We start from the raw sequence: 12,500 nt of genomic DNA, 5'->3' as shown, positions 1-12,500 counted from the left end.
GTTTGCACGTGTCTATATGTATATGTGTATATTTATATACGTACGTACATGTATACATACGTGCAAAATTATTAGAACTTGGTCATTCTCATTTCAACAGCAATACGAGAAGATAGAGAGAGAGAAAGAGAGAGAGAGAGAGATTTGGTCGAAGAATTATTTTCTCTGTTTTCCCCTCTTTCTCTTCTAGTTCTCATTTTTATTACATATATACTTTCTCTCTCTCTCTCTTTTTTTTTACGTACATATATATCTCTGGATGAGGGACTCATCATTATCCACATCATATATATATGTATATATATATATATATATATATATATATATATATATATATGTAATATATACGTATGTATGTATGTATATGTGTATAACAAATTTTAAATAATCGCTCGAGGGCTAATGATGTTTAAAGAATTATACGTGTGTGTTTGTGTGTGTAATCAGTGTCAAAATCTATTACGAATTTTTATCGTAAAAAGTTATCCTTCGAATCTATTTTCTATCATATTTCTTTTCCTCCAACGAGAGAGAGATAATAAGATAATAAAACAAATAATATTTGTTCGTAACATTGAAATAATTTTCTTTTAAAAAAATTTGTTCGTAAGCCATGTAATAATTCCGATGAATAAAGAGATAATAACAAAGAATACGACATTTAGTCGAGAAAATGGATAAAAAAGGAAAGGGAAAGAGAAAAGAAACGAAAAAAAGAAAAATGGCGTCGTCCACAGGTGCCAGACCATCAGGCCTGCAAAGAGGTACTGCGACTGAGTTTAGATGGTATCTCCTTTGGACAGAGAGGGCAGTTATTATTTTGTTTGAGAAGGGGAAGGCAAAAAAAGGCTGGATGATCTCAAGGACGTCTCTACTCAGGCACTTTATAATGTCCTTCACCCTTTTTTCTTTTCCCTCTCTCACTCTCTCTCTCTCTCGCACACACACATACACATACACACATTACGCTCTTCATTCTCATTCTCACTCTCTCACACACTCTCTCTTTCTCTCTCTTTCTCTTTCTCTCTCCCTATCTCTATCTCTATCTCTATACACACAGATAGACACACACACACACACACACGGAGAGACGTGCGCATATTTAACAATAAGAAAAAACAACGCCCGACATAGATCGATGTATTATTTTTCCGTTTCCCTTTGTATCTTCTTCTCGTTTATTTATTTTTTTGTTTGTTTGTGTATCCTTTTTCTATATGTGTATCTTCTTCTTCTTTTTTTTTTTTTAATGTTTTTTTTTCTTCCTTTTTCCATTTTTTTTCTTTTTTTTTTCTTTTTGGCCTTTCTCTTATTCTTTCTCGTTGAATGAAATACCCCCCCTCCCTCATCCCATGTATTATTATGTTATCATCTCTTCATCATCCGAACGATCGGACGTCGAAGAATAAAACTAAACGTCATCGTGATATCACACGCAAAGTGGAGTCGTCGCACACATGTACTAACACAGTATCGAGTTTCGTTCTATATATAAACTTTTTCAGTTGTTACTGATTCTTTTTCTTCTTCATCTTTCTCGTCTTCTTCTTCTTCTTCTCCTCCTTTTTTTATCCTTCTCATTTTTATTCTTTCCTATTTGTGTCAGAATTGATTCAGCAACGTATGATCCTTCGCTTTCAATCTCAACGCTTCGAAAGAAATTCAAACAAACTTACATTCTTGATTCTATACGTTCGTTCGTTTGTTCGTTCGTATGTTTGTGTGTGCATGTGTGTGTCTGTGTGTGTCTGTGTGTGTGTGTGTGCGCTTGAGTATGTATGCGTGTATGCGGATATATGACATACGTGACGTTTTATAGATCGAGAAACGTATATCGATCATCATAGATTCTTCGACGAAAGAATATAGATGGTATCACCTTTCTTCTTTATGTTTGCTTGTGATTAAGTTTTATTTTTAATGTTCTATGTCATCAGTTCCGTCGTATCATCAGCGTCGATATCATCCACTGATTCCATTCTAACGGTTAATTGCGTGTAACCCATATTTGTTTGTCTTCTCGCTGATATTGCCTAAGGGTAATTAAATATTTATTAAAATACATATGTTAATTGGATTTACAATTGACATAATAATGTCAACGTTATTATTATATTAATATTAAAATATAGACATGAATTTAAATTGTGTCAGTATACATGAATAAGTTAATATCGGCCGATTAATATTGATAATAAATTATCGAAATATTAATATTAATATCAATAACGAATAATATTACACTTTATATATTTATATATAAATATATATATATATATATATATATATATATATATATATCAAATCACATTTAGAAACTTATAGGTATAGAATATGATCAATGAAATATAAAATGTTGAGAGCTTTGATATTTTCAATTAAAAGAAAACCCATAATAGAATAAAAAAAAAAACATACATACGTACTTGAAGAGCAACGAATATCATTGCGAAGAGCGCAACTGACGCTAAACAAATCGCCACGGCCATAGTCGTAGCTGCTGTTACGGCCAACGAAGCTGAATCATTATTATCAGAACTTTTATCAATTATTTCGTAACCTTCGGATATCGAGGAGTCTCTCGATGGTACCCTTCTTTTGCCAGCCGGTGAACTGTTCCTGCAGCCACCTTAACAACGAGAAAACAGTCGTAAGTTTCTCATTGACAATAACAAAAAATTGATGAAAATTGAAAAAAAAAATTAAGAAGAAAAAAGTCTTTCCTCCCTCTTATCCATATTTTAATACAACTCTAGTCCATCTTCTATATATGTTTTAACCATCCCTACGCCCACGCCCCCGCCCCCTTTTTTTTCTCTCGTCCGATATAACACGATTACATCTAAAATCATTTTGAATTTCATTTCAGGTTTCTCCCAGGAGGCACAACTTTTTTCTTCCTTTCTTCTAATATGGCGTTGCGTGTCTCCGTTAGATGTTCTTACGTAATGTATTTTCTTTGTAAAATGTCCGGGGGGAAGGGAAAGGGGAGGGTTGGTGTGGGGAGAAAGAAAAACGAAAGGGGTGTGAGAAGGATGGTGAAAGATAGAACGTCGTTCGACGAACCATATAAAGTTCGTGCCGAAAGTTCGACGATACAACTCTTATTGGAAACGTTCCTTCCTACCTTAAAACTTTTACCGACGCCTTTTTTGATAGAGTGAAAAACGGGGAAGAAAAGATGGAGGGGGGAGGGAGAGAGAGCGAGAGAAAGAGAGAGAGAGAGAGAGGAGTGGAAAGAAGAAAGAAAAGGAAAGAAAAGGAAAGGAAAGGAAAGGAAAGGAAAGGAAAGATTGCTAAGTTCCATCGAAAAAGTGTATACTTTCCCCCACACGGGATTGGATGGTATTGGATGAAAGTCGGAGGATTTTGTTTCTTTTCTTTTTCTTCTTTCTTTTTTCTTTTTTCCTTCCTTTTTTTTGTTCTCCTTTTTCCTTTTTTTTTTTTACGGTCGAACTTGTAAGGACGCACGCGATACGGCTTATTTATCGCCAAAGAGTAATTACTTATCGATACGTAGAGTACTATTTTTACATTGTATGTAATAATTTATTTTTTTCTTTTTTTTTCTTCTTCTTCTCCCCGTGTAATTCGACACGTTTTACCACGTAAAGATTGACGATATATCACTTTATTTGTTAAATTTTTTTTTTTTTAAATTAATGCACAACGTGTTAAGATATAATAACTTACCGGTTTCTGGGTCACAGAGACAACACTCATCGGTATGTGGACCCTTTTCTAACCCCGTACAACAGGGCACACATTGATTGTTTAATTTGTCAAGATGCAAAGGAGGTGAGCAAGCGGCACAACTGAATTTCCCAGGTCCTGTACATCTGCGACAATCCGCATGACAATTCTTGCATAGTTGCGTCAACGGATCGTAATACTGTGCACCAAGACAATCCATGCATAGACCACCTTCCAGCATGGAATGTGCCGGACAAGACGTACACTCGAGTGGACCCTCGCCTAAAAAAAAAAAGAAAGAAAAAAAAAGAAGAAGAAAAGAAAAAAAAAAGAAAAGGAAAGAAAAGAAATTAAATGCGTTACGCATCGTGATTCGGAACATTCTATCCTTCACCTACCTTTACACGTACGACAATAATGATGACACTTTTGACAACCAAAATTGGACTTAAAGAAACCTTCTGGACATTCAGGATGACATTCGCCAGCAGCTAATTGCCAACCTGTTGGACAAGTCACGCATTGATCTCTCCTAGGACCCGAACAAGTTTTACACGATAGATAACATTTGGCGCATTGGCCTCTGTCACTGTAATAGCTGCAATTAGAAAAAGATTATGAATATAATTATTAGATTCGAAGATATTATTTCTTTTGTATCTTTACGTAATTGGATCGTTGCCATAGGCAACGTGTTAGAGTTATTAAGGTCAATTTATATAACGATCAAAAATGTTTTGCTCCTCGAATAAATTTTGAATATATTGAAGACGTAGGTAAAGATTTACCCTTGCGCGCAGGATGATCTACATTCGCCACTCTGAAGTTGTAAACCGTCTTGACAGGCGGTGCAGTTAAGTCGCGAGACACAACTCTTACAAGTATGCAAACAAGGCACGCAAATCGGCCTGGAGGGTTGGGCGACTGAGTAATAACCGTCATCGCACTGTGAAACACATCGACGACCTTGAAGTAAGAGAGGACTTTGACAAGATATACAAAAGTCCTCAGTGGGTCCTGCACAACTTTCGCAGGTCGAGTGACAAGGTTTGCAATGTCCATCATTGTAATATTCAGCAGTGTCGCAACGATTTCGACTTTCTGGCGCGCATACACCTTTCTTGTTTAAACTCCAACCTTCTATGCAATTTATACAGCTAGAAGTTACGCATGTCAGACATCCCGGTGGACAGGATACACATTCGCGTCGTTTTTTATCGGCACTATAACCAGCTGGACAAGAGGCTCGACAGTTACCTATGAATGGAGGATATCAAGGATAAAATCATGAATCAATCTCAAACAGATTGATTTTATTCACAATATTTCTCCGAGAACAATGCTTACCGCCAAGTGAGAATAAATTAGGTCGACAAGCTATACATTGATTTTCAGACGTGCCATTACACGACTCGCAGCTGGGATGACAGGGTGCACAATTATAGTCCTGCGTTTCGTACGTGTAAAGAGGACAGGCCGCGTAACATTTGTTCTCGTGCATCACCAAATGATGCTCGCAGCTGGTGCACTTGTCCGGTCTGTCCTGGCAGCTGGCGCAATTGGCCTCGCAGGGCACGCACGTGCTGTTCTCCGTATCTATGAAAGATCATTGTACATTGTTGTTGTTGTTGTTGTTATTATTATTATTATTATTACTTTTCCTCAAATCTGGTCGATTAACACAATTTACGTTTTATCTCGTTTCTTTACTCACTCTCGTAATAACCCTCCGGACATTGTTGAAGGCAAACGGCTAGATCGGTAACTCGTAGATGAGCGGGTGCACACGATAGACAAGAGTCTTGACCAGCACCAGCGCAAATTTCACAGGACTCGTGACAAGGCCAACAAACACCACCTTGATTCGGGAAACTTCGTGGTGGACAGCGACTGACGCACGTACTGCAAATACAGTACTCTTCGTTTTCGCGGATACGTGTAATAAAAACCAGAGTTTTTGTGATCCCAAGCATGATTCTCTCTTATTCAAGAGATAATAAAAATAGATCGTAGTAATGCCACTTGGTGAAAATTATTATAGAAAAGCGAAAGAACGAGTTGTTATGTGTCGTCTTACTCCTATTATTTCTTGGTTTTTATTACACACGAACACAGACAAAAACGATTAATTTACGCTCGATCCTTTGTCACCCCATCCTTGAGGGAAAGAGAGAGAGAAAGAGAGAGAGGGAGAGAGAGAAAGAGGAAGAGAGTTCCATCACTTAGCATTATTCAGCGAGAACAAAACGTTTTGATTAGTATCACAATGAGGAAAACAATTTCAACATGCTCGAATTAGAAAATAGACAAAAAAATAAGATTGGAAAGTTTCTTCATCAATTTAGTTCTAATAACTTTGAGTCATTTTCTTTTTCATCGTGAAAGTGAGTTAATCAAAAAGAAAGATGAAAAAGGAAAGAACAATTAGCATAGATATAAAAAGAAAGAAGATAAAGTTGATAAATATCATAAAAGAAAGATAAAAAAGAAGAAAGTGATATCACCGAAAGTAATCCAATAACTCACTTGTCCAGCCGATAATTCTTGCAGGCGACACATTGCGTTGGACCCTTTCCGTAACAACCTTGAGAATCGCATTGTGGATCACAGTCATGAAGTATCTGCCTGGTTGTATCCAAGGAACCATCTGCTATCTGAGAGGATGGAACCGAAGGTGAATCGAATCCCGAAGCTGCTGCTGTATCGCCTGGTAACCGATTCGTCAAGATTGGAGCCGAGGAACCATCAAGAGTGGCCACCGATGCATGGACGTTCGAAGCTGCACCAGCGTAAGGTCCCTGGTAACTCTGAAAGGTAGACGGAGCAAAGAAGTCGGTGTCGTCCCGATGGTCCTGAGCTAGCGGATCATCGTCTATCGAGAACGGGTAATGCACGGACGAGAACGGAGAATGCGCTTGTACCGGGTTAAATTGACGTGTCCGTATCCTGATAGGGTTCGTTGCTGTTCCATAGAATATCAGTTGCCACTTCTTCAGTATACCTGCTCATGGAGAGAAAGAAAGAAAGAAAGAAAGAAAGAAAATAAATAAATATTTCCGTGAGAATACATTAGATTTTAATATTAAAATTATTACGTCGTTCTCAAGAATATTTTTCGATTTATTTCATTGATTTCAATATCAATAAATAAATTCGTTTGGTCGATTAATCGAACAAAATTATTCGCGAGAAGAAATAATGAATAATTATATTCTTTTTTCTTTTTTGTTTGGTCTTTTTTTTTTTTTTTCTTTTTTCTTTTTACTTCGCAGAAATTACACTACGTTTTGTTTGTTCATCGTCAGATAATCGAAAGTATGAGAAATTTATCGAATCGACATACTACTTTATACACTTATCACGATGAGAATGGGAACATTCGGATTTTTCTTTTTTTCAAATGTCGATAAATCTCAATTGCTAGTCATCGATGTAAAATATGAGATTGAAAATGTACGAGACAGAATAAACGTGATATTGTTGTACGTTTGCGCTTATTAATTGCAATCGGTTATTGATTAAATCGTCTACGATATATTTCGATCATTGGGGAAAGCGTCGAATGATTATGAATTCATGGAACGTCTCAATAATAAAATTATCTAACGAGCGACTCGAGATCTGGATAATAGAACGTGAATCTAGGACTTTGAAATAGCAACGATGAATACTTGCCTGGGGAATTGACGTGCCGACTTCCGGCGTTAATGATCTGCAATGTCCAACGTCCATCGGCTTTCTCACCCCAAAAATGTACACTTAGGAAAGGCCAATCGTCGAAACTGGAGCTAAGAACGTCTCGTGGTCTTTCGAAGAGTAAAGTTGACGTGGTACCCATTGGTGAGGTTAAAAGTAACCTTAGATTACCTCGTGGAAAGAATCTCAGAGATACCTGATGGATATATCAGTTTAAAAGGGATGTACATAAAGAAAAAGAAAAAGAAAAAGAAAAAGAAAAAGAAAAAAAGAAGAAGAAGATCAATAAATACTTGGAGAAATTTTTTTCTCTTCGTGTTAAAAATCAAAAAATCGAGGACGTTACCTTACACTGAACGTGCTCGAGAAAGCGAACTTCGTTCAAGGATCCAGCGCATCCTGTAACGTCCAAATATACGCTCAAGGTATATCCGTAAGTCGGATCGATGGGCCGTTCCTCGTTTATTTCGTCGGATTTGCAGATGTGCTGTGATGGCACATTGGTCCATTGTTCGGCTAGACTGACCATAGCGCCTGCGTCCATAAGCCCGTATCCAAACTTGTGAGAGACCTTTCTCTTGACCCCGTTCAGTATCCAACCGGGTTCCTTTTCGAGGGGTCCAGATCTCGACGTTAACACTACGAGATATTGCATGTCTCTCCAGGTTAAACTTGGATTTGCTTCTAGAGCCAATGCAGCGATACCAGCCGCCAATGGGGCCGATGCAGATGTCCCTGTATGTTCTACGGTGCATATGTGATCTGGTCGTAACTTAGCGTCCATGTCTACCGTTGCAACGCTCTTATCATTGCCAGGTGTTCCCGAGGAATAAGTTGAAGCCAAGGTCGAGCTACATTCTTCCAAGTACCACGGTTTGTAACCTCCTTGAGTTGCGCTCGATATTGATAACGTGAAGATGCTATTCGTGTATCCATCGCAATTACATGAGTCCGTGTGTCTACCACCATTACCGGAAGCCCAAACGAATATTGAGCCTTTTCCTTTGCGACCCTGTTCATCGTGTACGTGTCCATCGTCAAACGTTTTATTCGAATAACATGATAGATAAAGCATAACATAGAGAGGCATGAGAATATTTGAAGGAGCAAATATCAAGAGTTCTCTCATATGTCTCTGGGACATATATACATATATATATATATATATATATATATATATATGTATATATGTACCGCATATGTATGTATATATTACGCTTCGATGTTTCTCCAAACGAGTCTCTTCTTCTCGTATACTTTATTATCATATTTTTTACAATGACAGGAACTTTTATACTACACAATTTGACCTTTGAACCTTTCTTTTTCGTACAACACCATCATAAATTTACATTACTTTATTTATTAGAGATTTAAATGTATAATATATTTCTAATGTATCTCTGAAGATACAAGCAAAGTGAGTATTAATAATACTTATTTTTTAAAGAAATATCGATATTTCACTGTAACTGTTCTAATTTATAACACGAATTTTTCAGTATTCGTACGAGGTAAGCCAAAGAAAAAAAAAAAAAAAAGAAGGAAAAAAGAAAAAAAGAAAAAGAAAAGTAGTAAATGTCACACAAGTAATTTCAGAAATTCATGAAGTCAGCCCAAAAGTTATTCTACTTTACATAACATAGAGGGGTTTTGCTCTCATCGGATTTCGAATCGATAATACACAGTAGTTTCTTTTTCGCCTGGAGAATCATCGAGGGGTAAAAAGTTTAACGCTCTAATATAACTCGTAGAAAAAAAGGGGAAAGAGAAAAAGAGAGACAGAGAAAGAAAGAAAAAGAAATAAAGAAGAAAAAAAAATTAGAAAGAAAGAAAGAAAGAAAGAAAGAAAGAAAGAGAGAAAGAGAAAGATAAAAGTTAAAACGAATGAAATTCGCTTACGCTTGTTACTCCATAAATAAAAGCCCTTCTAGCGAGCGGACCAGGACCATCGACCGTCTTTCCATCGTCTTCAGGGCCCCAAGATGCGCTATATATGTCTATGTGATCAGGATTCAATCCTAGCGCTCTGGCTTCGACGGCATCGTTTACCGGGCCATCGAGCATTCGTACGCCTGAAAACACGTTAGGTATGTACGTGCGTGAGTTTCTACATTCCCTCTCTCCCTTTCACCCTTTCTCTCTCTCTCTCTCTCTCTCTCTCTCTCTCTCTCTCTTTCTATCTATCTCTTACTCTCTACCTATAAATATATATCATATATACAAGGTGTCCCAAAAAAGATTATCGATCTTTCAACCAGATAGTAACCAATACGAGACATAAACTTAGAAATCATTCTTTTTATTTAATTGTTTCTTTACAAGGAGGACATTATTTTCTGTCCCTTTTTTTCCTTTATTTATTTATTTATTTATATATTTTTTTTCTTCTTCTTCTTTTAGAAATGACTCTCGTCTTCATCCATATCAACTTTTGAGACACCCTTTATATTTATTGTACGTATGTATGTTTGTATGTATGTATGTATGTATGCATGTATAATCTTACGTGCTAAGATTTTGTAGAAGTTCGTCAATTCTCTTCAACGATAGGGGTTGATCCTATGATTCTTGAATTAATTGCATCCCCAAAAACACGAGACGCATCTCGAATAATAATAAACGCGACGTGATCTCAAATAATTCTGTCAATAAGCGAAATTAAACGTAGTTCGCTCATTTATTTAGGACACGACGAATATTATTATTAAAGGAAGTTTGCGTGTTTTCTAAGAAGAATTTCACTATTGTCGTCGATATTGAACTTACGACATTTACGACGTTAGAATTTTTATATATAGAAATTGGATATATCGTGCCTGTTAATGGGCAACACTTTATACTTTCGTGTACAAATATTGCCTGACAGAAGGGATTTAAAAAAAAATGTTTCTTACCGACAGATGGTAAATACGAGCGATACTATCAACCAAGTATAAAGTGATGTCTATCTTCAGGAACTAAAGATATTTACTTTATCAATTTAAAAAAGTAATTAATTATAAAAGAAAGAAAAAGGAAAATCTAGATAACTATAAGCAAGATAAGAGAAATTTTAATAATCATTTAGATTTAAAGAAATGATAAACCTGTCATATTATAAACATTTTTGTTCCTTTATTTCGAAATGATTAAAAATAAAAAGAAAAAAAAATGTATTACCTCCGATGCTGGAATTGTAAGCAACTCCAACGCCGCAGTATTGGTTAAAAGCCACTGCTGCTACTTCGCCAGCACAACGAGTGCCATGCTTATTATCACCATTATCTCGTGGCATTGGATCCGAGTCGTTATCATTGATGTCATAACTCGCCTCATGATCATAGTTCAACGCAAGATCTGGATGATTAGTTTGAATACCATCGTCTAATATGGATACGACTACGCCTTTACCCGTGTAACCCTTTTGCCAGGCTGGTCCTAAATTCATGTCGTATCCATCTTTGGCACCACCGTTCTAAAAGAAAATTATTTCATTCATTCATTAGATATGTCATTTGATTAATAAGAAAAAAGATTAATAAAGATGATTATTAATGGAAAAATATTATATTTTCAAACGTATATGAAACAACAAATTGTATATACTCGTCGACATTTGAACAAATAATGGATAAAGGGATAAATATATCTCGTTCTCTTTCTTTTTATCTTTTTTACTGTGTCGAATCTAACGAACGTAATTTGAATTGCATTCACGATTATTAATTCGTGCGAGGCTTTTCTTTTTTTTCTTTTTTTTTCTCGAGAGTGAAAAAGAGAGAGAGAGAGAGAGAGAGGGAGAGAACGTGATTGCGATCAAAGGACTAAGTAATTTCATTTATTTTATTTTATTTTTTTTTTTTTCGTATCCTTAGATAACGAGCACGCGATAAAATTGAATGAACCTATGTGACTAAATTGAACAATGAACGTAAGTACTTTTGTGCATATTGTACATAACTTACAAATTATATATATATATATATATAAATTGTATTAACTCTTTATATTCAAAATTTATTTCAAAACTTATTGCACGCTATGTAAACGTCAACGAGACAAGTAGTATTAGTATTTATTCAATTCAACGTAGTTGCCTTTCGATTCTACCAAGAAAAGATTCATTTGTTAATTGAGATAATTGAGTTGGTAGTAGCTGAATATTTTTAGTCGACCTATAAATGAAAACGAAGAGAAAGATTGAGAAATGTAAAGTAAGAGAAAGAGAGAGAGAGAGAGAGAGGGAGAAAGAGAGAGAGGAAGAGAGAGTGTACCTTTCGTTTTAAGATAATTCCGTGGTAAATATTTACATAGGATAGCTACGTATCCGTTTCGACGACTTTAAAAGGAAACAAGGACAAAGAGGAAAAAAAAAAGAAAAGAAAAAAAATTGTAAAGCCACGTGGAAGAAAACATTTAATCCTATTACTCCTACGTAAAGATATATATATATATATATATATATATATTAACAAGTAATAATAATCTACGTAGTAACGAAAGGATATTTGATTTCTTTGAACATAAAAAATTTACGTTTGAGTTACGTTTCCACGTATTCCTTACTTTTGTACACTTGATTAATTTTTTAAAAATTTTGTTCTATTTCATTACGTTTTTTTATCTTTCTTTATTAATGATTATTCGATTTTAATCATGTACATAAATACAAGTGTATATATGATTGAATTTCTCATTTTTCATATATTTCTGTGTCATTATAATTTTTATCGTACAAAGAAAAGTATTACTGTCTATGCAATGATATTTGCATATCTAAGAATATATATAATAATGCTTAATGATCAAACTAAAATTAATATTCAATATCTCTATTTCTGTCACGTTTAATAAAAATTCTAATACTTCAGTAAATATTCCAATATTTACGTAAACTTTTTAAATCCATAATTTATTTTGTTTTTTTTCCATGCGAATGTCATCAATTGTCAAATTTAACATCATAATGGAATAATTAATGTCTAATAAATCGATATTTACATAAATAAATAGATAATAATGATAAAAGAAAAAAATAGAAGGAGTAAAAAGAGAGACAGAGAGAGAGAGAGAGAGAGAGAGAGAGAGAGAGAGAGAAAACGAACGTGACACATAGAAAATCAATA

At 35.2% G+C, this 12,500-nt stretch overlaps 1 protein-coding gene across 5 annotated transcripts in view; it reads right to left on the bottom strand.

Annotated features, from left to right (window-relative positions):
- The window catches only part of Fur2 (furin-like protease 2), a 336,605-nt gene that overhangs the window by 1,501 nt on the left and 322,604 nt on the right, over positions 1-12,500 (bottom strand). For 2 of the 5 annotated variants that reach the window (XM_035868539.2, XM_035868543.2), the window contains 12 exons: positions 10,555-10,849; positions 9,295-9,467; positions 7,739-8,404; positions 7,372-7,588; positions 6,223-6,697; positions 5,411-5,598; positions 5,044-5,292; positions 4,485-4,953; positions 4,095-4,294; positions 3,697-3,978; positions 2,430-2,632; positions 1-2,036 (listed from right to left, as the gene is read on the bottom strand). The exon at positions 1-2,036 is cut by the window's left edge and continues 1,501 nt beyond it. In XM_035868539.2, the coding sequence (XP_035724432.1) occupies positions 1,929-2,036; positions 2,430-2,632; positions 3,697-3,978; positions 4,095-4,294; positions 4,485-4,953; positions 5,044-5,292; positions 5,411-5,598; positions 6,223-6,697; positions 7,372-7,588; positions 7,739-8,404; positions 9,295-9,467; positions 10,555-10,849 (3,525 nt within the window). In that variant the 3' untranslated portion in view covers positions 1-1,928. Of the gene's footprint in view, positions 2,037-2,421; positions 2,633-3,696; positions 3,979-4,094; positions 4,295-4,484; positions 4,954-5,043; positions 5,293-5,410; positions 5,599-6,222; positions 6,698-7,371; positions 7,589-7,738; positions 8,405-9,294; positions 9,468-10,554; positions 10,850-12,500 lie in introns of all 5 variants that reach the window. The other 3 variants (XM_035868542.2, XM_035868541.2, XM_035868540.2) reach the window with 3 other exon arrangements.

The sequence above is a fragment of the Vespa mandarinia genome, chromosome 22, assembly GCF_050613455.1.
Source record: "Vespa mandarinia isolate Hongniang chromosome 22, ASM5061345v1, whole genome shotgun sequence".
Classification (NCBI taxonomy): domain Eukaryota; kingdom Metazoa; phylum Arthropoda; class Insecta; order Hymenoptera; family Vespidae; genus Vespa; species Vespa mandarinia.
Note: the sequence above shows the minus strand (reverse complement) of the source record. Positions and strands in the feature narration are given on the sequence as shown.